Source organism: Bipolaris oryzae (genome assembly GCF_000523455.1).
Source record: "Bipolaris oryzae ATCC 44560 unplaced genomic scaffold scaffold_170, whole genome shotgun sequence".
NCBI lineage: Eukaryota > Fungi > Ascomycota > Dothideomycetes > Pleosporales > Pleosporaceae > Bipolaris > Bipolaris oryzae.
The window spans coordinates 43009-53982 of record NW_006911446.1 but is presented as its reverse complement, the minus strand read 5'-3'; the positions used below and the strand labels follow the sequence as shown (position 1 = coordinate 53982).

Sequence of the window (10974 nt, the reverse complement as noted above, 5' to 3'; positions counted from 1 at the left end):
GGCTCTAGGTTGACTGTTATCGCTCGTTCGTGGGAGACGCCTGGTCGAGAGGACGACATGACTAAATTTGTAGTAGTCAGCAGAATGCATGTGTACTCGAGAACTCTCTTGAGAAACTTATCTGTGTTACGCTGACAAAAGTATACCGTGTTTAACAGATTGGTGCGTACCAGTCAGCGAGCATTTTAGCAGGTGGTGTTTAGGCCGCTATACCTCGAGGGCTGTTGAACTTCGTTGGGTAGATGATGATACTATGCAGATGTAGGAGGGGTGAGGAACAGATCTTACAAGCGAGCTTATAAGCGCAGGTAGTTACAGTATGGCTAATGGTGCTGGATGGAGTTGCAGATGTAAGGTGCGCCTGCGCCGCACGCTTTTCCTTCGGCTGCTCCTGCAAAGAGCTGATCAAATAGCCTTTCTTCATGCACGAAACCTCACCACTGAAGACCGACCGTAACATGCAGCTAAAGCCGCAACAAACGCCACATATGCAGATGGCCTCAAACACAATTCATTGCAGCATGCGCATATGGAATCCGGCCAATTGCGACGGCTTTGCATGGTAGAGCGTGGAGAAATAGTCATTTAGCGATGCGTCGATCTATTTTCATGCCCCTCTATATAATTTCATCGATCCCGTTCCAGGCCCATGAAATGTTCGCTTCATCACCTTGCTACATTGTAACCGCTACTTAAAGATGGATTGAGGCTCTGCCCACGACTCGCACATCGCGTTTCTGCACACTACAATCACGCTTATACCCTTATTTACGTCCTTTTCTTGTGGTACTCCACCACATCGCTGCAAGGCTGTTAACTAATTGGTCATGTGCTCACACACTGCTCTGAATGATTAGCTTTCAGGGATAAGATACAGCAACTTATGAGGCTGGACAATCCTTTCTGTTTAGTTGCAGAACGTCACTGGGCGTACGCTTCTTGTATTTCAGCAACCCAATCAAGTTTCCCATATAGTACACATGACGGACTTCACGGATGCGCCAGAGTCGCCTACCCACCTATATCACCCACTCCAGGATGCAGCAGCATCGGGTTCTGGGGTTGATGAGCATTTAGGCTGGGGAATTCGCCTTCTCCTACTCTTGCCAGGCGATCTAGATGCTACAATTGAATGCAGTCTATCGGTTTCGACAATTGGGGATAGTTTGGGGGCCTATGAAGCCCTTTCTTATGTCTGGGGCGCACCCGCTACGACAGAAATCGTTATCCTTGATGGCCGACCTGTGCTTGTTACTCGGAATCTCCAATGCGCATTACGGTGTCTCCGTTACAAGACATCAGCCAGACTCTTGTGGGTCGACGCGCTTTGTATTGATCAAACGAGCACGGAGGAGAAAAGCGTCCAAGTCCCGCGTATGTGGGCGGTCTTTACCTTTTGTCAGAAGTCTCTGATATTTCTGGGCGATGAATCAGATGACAGCGACCGAGCATTGCATCTCTTATACATGATCTCGGCACTACAGCCAGGTGATCTCGATGCAGTGGCGAAAATGGTGGGCGATCATAACCTAGCATCATCTTGGGACGCCCTCTTGAAACTAATGCAAAGACAATGGTGGGGTCGCGCATGGATTATTCAGGAATATGTTGTTGCAACGAATATCCAGTTCCTATGTGGCACACATATTTTACAAGGCGAGGAGTTTTCCAAAGCAATCAGTCTTCTTAGAGAGTATCGATTCAAGGGCACAGTTCCACAAGAACAAGCCTACCTAATCCGACATGTCGCGCCTACATCGATACTTCACCTTTGGTCCACGCGAGAAGAATATCAAGAAGGTTTGCAGTCATGCAAACAAGCTGTAGATATACTCTACAAGTTCAGAGGATCACAGTCGTTAGACCCACGGGATAAGATTTTTAGTGTGTACAAACTCATAGGCCAGACACCCGAGTTGGCTCCAAACTATGCACAGTCTGTCCAGAACCTTTACCAAGCGGTTGTGAAGACCGCCATTGAATACTCGGGAACACTGGAGATTCTATCACACCACAACCGGAATGTTCGGTCTCAACTGATGTTACCAAGCTGGTGTCCCGATTGGACAATACGGCGAGGAAAGAGGATTTTACTTTGGCGCAATGGATATAAAGCCTGTGGTTCATTAGAAGGAGCGCAAGTTGTAATCAGGAAAGGTGTTTTAACACTTGTTGGTGTGCCAATTGCTCGCGTACAAGTTCTAGAAAGGTTTCCGGACAAGAAATTCTATAAGCGCACATCCGTGTATGACACGTTACACTTGTTGCAAGAGAGACTACGTAAATGGGACAATATCGGCTTAGATGAAGCCACTAGGCTGGACATGTTCCGGAGAACCGTCGTCGCTTCGAGAATTCGCTTCAATGGACCCCGGGGTTTAGTTACTACCCTAAGTGAGCATCAGGCTGATACACTCTGGGAGGCATGGTCAGCACAAGCAAAGCAATTCTATTACGGGTATCGATAGTGTCGCCAAGTCTTATAACGATGCGCTCTTCACTGCTCTTTGTGGACGAGCATTGGTTGTTACAGAAAACAACTCGTTGGGTATAGTCGACCTACCTGTTCAAGACGGTGATCTGATCTGCGCTTTCCCTGGCGGACAAGTCCTTCTGTGTATCCGTGCTATACATGCGAGGATGGATCGTAAGACTTACGAGCTTATTGGTGAATGGTAAGCCATATCTTCCCCTTTTCTGCGTGTTTCAATCTGCTTACTTTTTCCTTCGTCCAGTTATCTTCATGGCTACATGGAGGGGGAGGCGTTTGAGAAAAGCCATGAGAGCAAAAGAGATCTGGTGGAGTTCGCAATTTTGTGATTGAAGGTTATTTGGCATCGGCTCAGTGCTTCTGCCCAGCCACACCATTCAGATCGGGCCATGATGCTGACAAAAGCCTGGTCGCCTGGAGTTGCGATCGTCACGCGGCCCCTTTGTCTTCCGCAATCGCGCGGGAAAAGTTCTTTGAATTGCCGTCATTCCCTGCGAAGCTACAAGAATGTGATTCTAGCAGGTCAGTTGCCCACCTGGCTAGCTGCAACGATCTTCCAGTAACTCATACTACTATGGTGGTATATCATTCGACCAAAACTGAAAGACTCATTTTGAAGATGGCCTAAGATCTAGGACGAAAGGGCTAAAGCTCTGATGAACATGCAAAAAAAAGTTGAATGAACCTTTACCTACAGGATAATACGGCACGAAATATGAATATTCCTATAGTAACGCTACAAGAAGAGATACCAAAACCAGGCTGCTCAACGATGAATTGGTTTAAGCTGAGGGAACCTTTCCTCCAACTTGGTCATGAATGTTTCCCTTGTCGATGATTTCGAGCCATGTACCATCGTCCCAAAAAAGCCTACAGACCATCCAGCTACGAAAACGCACACACCAGCGATGGCAAGCGGCGGCACAGTGACCAAGCTACCTACTGCTGCTGCTCCCCACCCGCTCAGGCACGTCTTATGCGCTTTTCCATACCAGTCGATTTCTCTGTGGTAGGCCTGCCGAAGCAGAAACATTAACCTCTTGAGAGCGCTGATCAAATCTATGGATGGCGGAATAATGATATAAGCAAGGCGGATTGCAAGATCGTGGCAGTTCCAGAAGATAGGCATGTACGTCCAGTCTCTTCTGAGTTCCGTGTACACTGTGTGTCCTGAATCAGCTTCCAGACTACATGACCTCGTCCTAGTCATAACCAACCTTGCGTTATTTCGTCATCTGACATGTCTGTCCGTCCAATTTCTTCTCCACTTTCTATTTCAAAGATGTCGGCATCGTTCCAGGTGATGCATGCATTCAAACCCGGCATCTTCATGCTTCTATTGCTCCTGCTGCTTTGTGAAGATGCGAGTATTGTTCTATCTCCCGGGTGATCCCAGAATTTTGCGCCCCTGAATTTATCGAGTAGACTTAGGCTAGGATTGTCCCAATGATCGCAGTCTATAACGCACAGAGCGTAGTGCGTTGTGAACTTCAGCCTGGATTCCAGATTTGGCAAAGCACTGTTTTTGAAGCTTGACCAATCGACTGGAGGACTTGGAGGTGGCTGGTGTCCCATTGCTCGAGCAATTGATCGGAAAGATTCACCCACTGGAGTGGTTATGAGCAGCACAGCTCGCGGGCCTGATACATCAAATCATTAGTATTGAGGGGTTGATAGATCATATATCTAGGCTGCAGGGAACTTGCCTTCATCTCCAAGTTGTTCTGTCTCGCTATTAATCTGTGCGGACTCCATCTCACAGGTTTTGTGATGCCTTGAGTTGCGGTCAGGTAATCGTGTCTATGCCGCAATTGTATGCTAATATTTTTCCTCAAAGCCCTCAAAGCCCGCTCAGTTAGAAGGAGGAGGTGTATCGTTATACTAGGAAAAAATCCGCCAAAGCAAAAATGGAGATCCACAGTAAGTCGTGGGCCTAGGTGAGGTGCTTGGAAAATGGAGAGTTGGATATAAGTACCCTTTCACCGCGCCGCCTTACTCAGCCTGCACATACATGAAGGATGTATTTCCCTTCACTTCCGGTCTGGTATGGAAGTATACCTCATACTAGCTCTCTACGTTTCCACCAATCTTTACAATCGACAGAACATGTTGGTCATCTTAACTGCTCGGCTGTCTACTCAACCGACCGTATCAGAATACAACAATCAACGATCGGTCAAGGCATCAGCCACCCTACACCAGTCTAGCCAACAGCGACGTACCAGTTTATCATGCATTGGAAGCTGTGCCGCAAATTTGTATCACATGGTGGGGTGAAGTAGCGCTGTTGACGAGGCTGAGGAAGGCTGAGGGCGGCTACAGAACAAAAGAGAGCTGCGGAACAGTAAAACCGGTTTTAAGGAATTAAAATACCAACATGAAGCTACGGATTGTATTCTTATGAAGTACACGCGATAGTGCTGTTTTTGCAGTTTATATTGAGTCTCGTAGGGACCGCACCGCATGGTATAGAGACGGCCAGATTTTACTCATCGCTACAACGTTGGCATAAGCGCTTTACACCATATTACAGCATAGTGCGGGCTCAATCGTATTAGATGTAGAAGCTGCCCAAGAGAAGTACTAGCCAGGGTGGTGAGACCGCATGAATCCTCGCGCCACGCAAACTACAAGGCTGAATGTTAGCTTAACTTCATCAAAACCGGTTTCTAAGGGTCAAGAACCATCGTCTCCTCAAGTCGAATTATCCTTGCTCTGTCGCACAACATCATGCGTCTCGCCACCTCGGGACTGGCCTTACACAAGGTAGATGACTACTGAGACCAATGCAAAGTTCGAATACATACAAACATCAATCACTCCACATATATGATAGCCAAAAATTTTCTACTCACAGGAGATATGATAATTCGAGAACAAAAAGGTTACGAGAAAAGGAAAGGACTAATAGATCTGCACAACTACGATTTCTGAAACCAACATAATCCCTCAACCTCCCAGTACGCCTCGCGAAAGGCGTCTGAATTCTCCCTGACATACTCTTCACAAGTCTCTACTCCCGTCCTCTCTGCACACTCCTCATCCCACACTTTCCCCGCCCACTCACCGCAAAACGCAGTGTTAAACACAATCTTCATATCCACAAAGCGCTCACTGAAATCGCATCCTGAGCCACTAAACCGCGCCATCGGCGGACCCCAAATAGACGGATCCGGCGCCGCAACAGCCGTGGCATTCTCCTGCGAGAAAAACTCTGTATATCCCTGCGAATCGCGAGGAAAGAACCAAACCGAGATACTCGATTCCATCCACTCCATAGCATACACCCCACCCTTCGCCTCATTAAAACTCGTCCCATACGACGGAGACTTTGCCTTCCCGCTCTCTGGCGCACGAATCGAGCATCCCGCATTTTTACCCTGGCCGGAGGCATCAACATCGCAATCCCCCGTCACCATTGTCCCCGTGAACTCACCAGCGCCAGTGCTATTATCAACCACGCACCCCGCCGACGTATGCAACGTCACCGCATTCCCCCGCGCCTCGTTCACTCCCTCCAGAATATCAATCTCCCCGCCTTCCGGCCAGGCCTTCGAGTCAGATAGCATCCAAAACGCGGGCCAGACTCCGCATTGCGACGCAGGCATGTGTCGGATATCGGCGACGAGTAACCCGCGATTCCAGCTTTTGTTGCTCTCGAGGCGCAGGGAGGCGCGGCCAGAGGTCGATTTGGTGGTGTGGTCTACGCCCAGGTAGATGGAGTTGGTGGGGGAGAGGTAGCCGAGGAGGGAGGCGGAGGCGGCGGAGGAGAGGTTTTGGTATTGGACGAAGCCGTTGGTGGGGTCGGGAGAAGAGAAGAGGGAGAAGGAGGGGAAGAAGTTCTTGGAACTGAGGTCGTCGATGAGGGTGTAGGTGGTGGGATTGGTGGTGTTGGGGGTAGGCATGGGGTGTGCGGTTGTTAAGAGAGGGAGGGAGAGGATGGTTAGGGCTGTTGTAAGGATCTTTGAAGAAGACATGATTGTATGTTTGATGTTGAGACTGTTTAGATGTTTCTTTACTGTTATTGGGTTCTCTTTTGGCTTCGATGTTGCTGTTCAGATTAGCAGGGGAAACGAATAAACATTTGTACTAGTTGATATTGGAGACGAAAGGGCATTGTAATGCGATTATGTAGGAGTTTTCCTGGTTCTCATTAACGGTTCAAAATAGCTGTGTCTTTCTATTGTCTTATTGGCGTTTTGTAGCAGTGAATGTGGCACAGTGATTTCTGTTCTCGACACAGTATCACGAGCTTGTGATCAGTGACAGTAAGGAGATGACATAGCAGCAACCGTAGGTGCTTTGACAAGGCAATAATGATTGAGAATTTCGAAACTTTTGATCAGATCGATATATCGCTGTTATATTGACTAATTCTACTTGTACATCAGCCAGCGATTTCTCAGTCCCCCAAGAAACACTCACTAAACGCCCAGCCTATACTGCCGCGTTTTTTCAACCACTCTTCTTGCTCTTTGGCACAATCTTGAGTGAAAAGTCCACATGCGGCACTCCCTGGTGTATACTGCTCGTGCTCACAATATCAATATCTCCACACACATACTTCTCGACATTATGCTCCGTCAGGCCCCCACTAACCTCGACAAGGAACTGCTTCCTATCGCCAACGCCACGTCCCCACTTATCTTTCAAGTCCTTAGCAGCTACCTGGACCCCCTCAGGAGTAAAGTTGTCCAACATGACAATATCAGCGCCCGCGGCAATCGCCTCATCTGCTTCTTCAAAGGACTGACATTCGACTTCGACTTTGATTGCGAAACCGCCAGCAGCCTTGGCAGCTTTCACAGCATTGGTAATGCTTCCAGCAGCGACAATGTGGTTGTCCTTTAGCATCGTCATGGCGCTAAGATCAACACGATGCGCGTCCACGCCACCAACCAGCATGCCATACTTTTCCACGAGGCGGAATCCCGGCGTAGTTTTGCGGGTTCCAGCAAGAATATTGGGATATCCCGCGCCACGCAAAAGGGTCAGAAGGCGATGACTCTTGGTAGCGATACCGGAGCAGCGGGCAAGCGTGTTGAGAGCTACGCGCTCGCCAAGGAGAAGGTGGCGAACGGGGCCGCGGACCGTAGCGCAGTGAGTAATGGGCTGGAAGGATGTGCCTTCTTTGACATGCCATTCTACACTGACATCGTGTCAATCCCTGGTACCGAGTGTTTTGGATAGTGGAGGACTCACGTGCAACCTAGTTGACGGAACACTTCGTCGAAAAATGGCACGCCGGCTACTATGCCCTACTCTCTTGTCAGCAAGATGATTTTCTAGAGGAGGGAATCACTTACCTCGCTCTTACCCAGCAGCTTCGCCTCCGACACCTCCTCTCCGACCACGAACCCGCCATAATCGAAACTCGGCGTGTCCTCCTCGAGCCATTCCGACACGAGCCTCTTGTACGTTTGCGGTAGCAGATGCGCTACCGCACCATGTGCTGGAGCTCCCTCAGATACCTGCATATTCTCGAGTTCGATGTGGTATGTTTTGAGGCAGCGGGAGCTCTTTTGCCTTGCTGGGGGTTGGAGGTGGGCATCCGAGATGAAGGTTGTCGGAACATCCGTCGGAACCAACGTTACTTATCGATAACGTAGTAGCTGCCGCCACTAAGCGGCCGTGCATCGGACTCGTTTTTGATGGCAAGTCACGTGAAGACTGGCAGTGGATGGGTGATTTTGAAAGGCGTATATTTTTTAAATTGATAATGTGTGGTGAAGGAACTATCACGAACGTAGAAAGTTCAAATCATATCTCTTCGTCTCACGTTGAACTCAGCTCATCACATGTTGTACGATCCAATACCAGCCGTCTTTATGGCATCGTGTCGTCCTCAAGCTTCATGCATACTTTGCCGTTGTCTTGATTTTTCCTTAGGATTCCCTTTTAATGGTTTGATGAGAAAGCATACTGTTTTATGCTCTATGGCTTGTGAATATCATGGTATGGGATAAGGGGTAGAGTAGGCTCAGATTACTCCTGAAGACGCACATAGCAATGACATCGACACCTGCCTCTCCTCGCATTCCTGCGAGCTCTAGTCTCCCATTTGTGAACTAGTGAAGATGGAGAGAGCTGACACATTATCAATAAGCATCACTGTGCAGTCTGAAATACACACATGAAAGTTCATTGATAGCTACGATATAACGTGACAGTATGCACGAAACAAGTTCTACTGATTCAATTCGCAATTCTCTACCATTATAAACAATTTAGTAAGCTTACTGTGAGACATAGAAGACAATATCGTAAAGGCTGACCGTAACAGGTGTTTTTCTGGTCTTGGCGACACTTGCTGGGTTGCTTCGGACCGTGAATAGCTGCGCCAAGTCGCCAGTAGTTGTGCCAGTCATTCTAGACCTTCTAGACCAGAGAGAGAAACTCGTCATTGTTCTGGGAGTTCACCGATCAAAGCGCTCGCGGCTTCGTACTGTGTATGCAAGGCATTAGCACGCCGCTTTTGCACAGCCCCCGTTTTGGACTTTTCGTCAAGTTAAACATTTATCCGCCCCATGCCCCGAAACATGACATGTCCGTTAGTCTATGTTCATGCAATCCTCTGCTGGATTTACATTCATCAGTCTACGCGCCGGCACAGCATTGCCGTTGTCGGACATGATTTCGTCGATTAGCATTTCGTCGACACCCTCATCGTCACCCTCATCGTCACCTTCTTCGTCATCTTCATCGTCACCATCGTAGTTAGAATCAGTAGCGTCATCTGAACTTCCTGATGGGTTCGAAAAATCACTTCCAAAATATTCATCACGGCTATTACCGTCATTGTCGTTGACGCTCTTTGGGTTCATGCAGCGGTTGCAGTTTTCTGGGGTGGTAATGGTGTCTGGCATGTTAGTGGGGCATTCGTCTCCGTCATGCTCGTGAGTTAGGATAAGTCTAAGGTGACCACAATGGTAATAAACAACGTGCGTTATCGACATTATGAGGGGTTGCTTTGTCCGTTTGCTTATTATGATTGATGGTTGTTGGTAGTATAATATATTCCGCCGGTCATCTAGGATTTTTTTTATGGACTTTCAATCAGTCCCAATGTCCATTCACAGCTAAAGGAACAATGTTTGTTAGTTTCATGAGATTGGCGTTGTTCATCTTGCGTCCGTGTTGTGAGTAGTACTAGCGCAAGCTCACTCGGACACTGTGCTGTCACTGTGAAGACTTGATGAGACTCGCATCTTGCCCACATTATGACAAGTCATTTCCAATAGCTTTCCAATAGTAGCTGAACGGCCATCTTGACCAATCTGAGAACCAGATACGACTGCGGATGTTCAAGTGCAAGGAAGAAGCTTGATTCAGAGTGCCAAGGGAACGCTCCGAGAAATCTGTGGAGATGGCCAAGAGTGAGAAGCAGCGGGGGCGGCAGGACCACAAATGTAGATGTTTCCCGTCGGCTACCCGGATGGTGATGGACGAAAGGAGGAGGCGCAGGCGCTTTGCGGGCGGATACTGATAGCAAGGACTGATGCAGCGTTTGTAGGGACTCTTCTGGGTCGTCGGAAAACGTACCACATGAAGAAACAGGGTGAGGGGAGAGCAGAGCATGTGGGTGTCGCAATCGAAACTGGGTAGTGAGGGTCACGTGATGGAACAGCCGCAACCGAGGGTATTGCAGAGGCACCAGTAATGATCAAAGCGTAGTCTGTGGTCGAGAAGGCGCCGAAACCAAAGCCGCAAGTCAGCCATCCAAGCCAGCAGAGGCCACCAATTTAGCAGGTGCATTTGTGTGGAGTCCCATGACGGTCATTGCGTAATTGTAACAAGTATCGTGGGTTTGGGCGTTTCGCACTAGATGTGTTGTGAGTGTAAGCTTCTTGGACGCTCCTTTGTAGACGGCGTTACTAGGCGGAGCGTAGAATCTATGGCTGTTGTTGCGGAGAGTCTCCGGACGTTCGTATACGTGCACACAAGTTATGATTTTGTAATTTCCGGGCTCGTGAGTGAATATTGGGTTTAAACTCCAGAGTGTCAGGGTAGTTTTTTTCTTGCCAAGAATGTTGAGTGTCAGGGGATTTTGCTTTGGTGATTACGGGCATACTCTGCGATAGGCAGAATGGTATGATGCATGCGATCAGCATACGAGTTTCCCAAGGGGGCGGTGATATCTTGGCAACTGCTGTTTCAGGTCTCTAAGAAATTTTGGCCTTGTTCACTTTACCTCGACGCATCCGAGACAACGAGGCTCCAGGACAAGCAGTGGACGATCCGGCATTCAGCCCCATGTTGAGCTAGTGAAATTGGTTGCATCCGAACATCTGACTGCACTGACATCAGATGGCAATCTGGGGAATATTCCGTAGGGTAGGCAGGCTTACATGCATTCGTACCGCAAGATAAGCGCAAAAGTAGGACCGACTCATATCCAGACGTTGGTATACTTATGGGTCTTTTTAAATAAGATACTTACATATATGAGCTTGCATAATCAGGGACATGCAAGTGGAACAAAT

The 10974-nt window shown here is 48.4% G+C and overlaps 5 protein-coding genes across 5 annotated transcripts; 2 read left to right on the top strand and 3 right to left on the bottom strand.

The window, feature by feature from the left end:
* Positions 1–1085: 1085 nt before the first annotated feature.
* Positions 1086–1640, top strand: COCMIDRAFT_56092 (uncharacterized protein; the record flags this gene model as incomplete). The annotated part of the gene is made up of 1 exon (XM_007693554.1): positions 1086–1640. A coding segment is annotated over one exon (555 nt), but the record flags the coding sequence as incomplete, so codon positions are not given.
* A 1698-nt stretch (positions 1641–3338) lies between these two features.
* COCMIDRAFT_105363 (uncharacterized protein) lies at positions 3339–3527 on the top strand (the record flags this gene model as incomplete). The annotated part of the gene is made up of 1 exon (XM_007693553.1): positions 3339–3527. The coding sequence occupies one exon, from the start codon at positions 3339–3341 to the stop codon at positions 3525–3527; it is 189 nt and encodes a 62-aa protein (XP_007691743.1).
* A 170-nt stretch (positions 3528–3697) lies between these two features.
* On the bottom strand, positions 3698–4066 carry COCMIDRAFT_105357 (uncharacterized protein; the record flags this gene model as incomplete). The annotated part of the gene is made up of 1 exon (XM_007693552.1): positions 3698–4066. The coding sequence occupies one exon, from the start codon at positions 4064–4066 to the stop codon at positions 3698–3700; it is 369 nt and encodes a 122-aa protein (XP_007691742.1).
* A 1346-nt stretch (positions 4067–5412) lies between these two features.
* Positions 5413–7968, bottom strand: COCMIDRAFT_40123 (glycoside hydrolase family 16 protein; the record flags this gene model as incomplete). The annotated part of the gene is made up of 4 exons (XM_007693544.1): positions 5413–6440; positions 6955–7640; positions 7694–7749; positions 7798–7968. 4 exons carry the CDS (start codon positions 7966–7968, stop codon positions 5413–5415), a joined length of 1941 nt encoding a protein of 646 aa, XP_007691734.1.
* A 621-nt stretch (positions 7969–8589) lies between these two features.
* COCMIDRAFT_29529 (uncharacterized protein) lies at positions 8590–9447 on the bottom strand (the record flags this gene model as incomplete). The annotated part of the gene is made up of 3 exons (XM_007693541.1): positions 8590–8611; positions 8732–8826; positions 9079–9447. The coding sequence occupies 3 exons, from the start codon at positions 9445–9447 to the stop codon at positions 8590–8592; spliced, it is 486 nt and encodes a 161-aa protein (XP_007691731.1).
* Positions 9448–10974: the final 1527 nt, after the last annotated feature.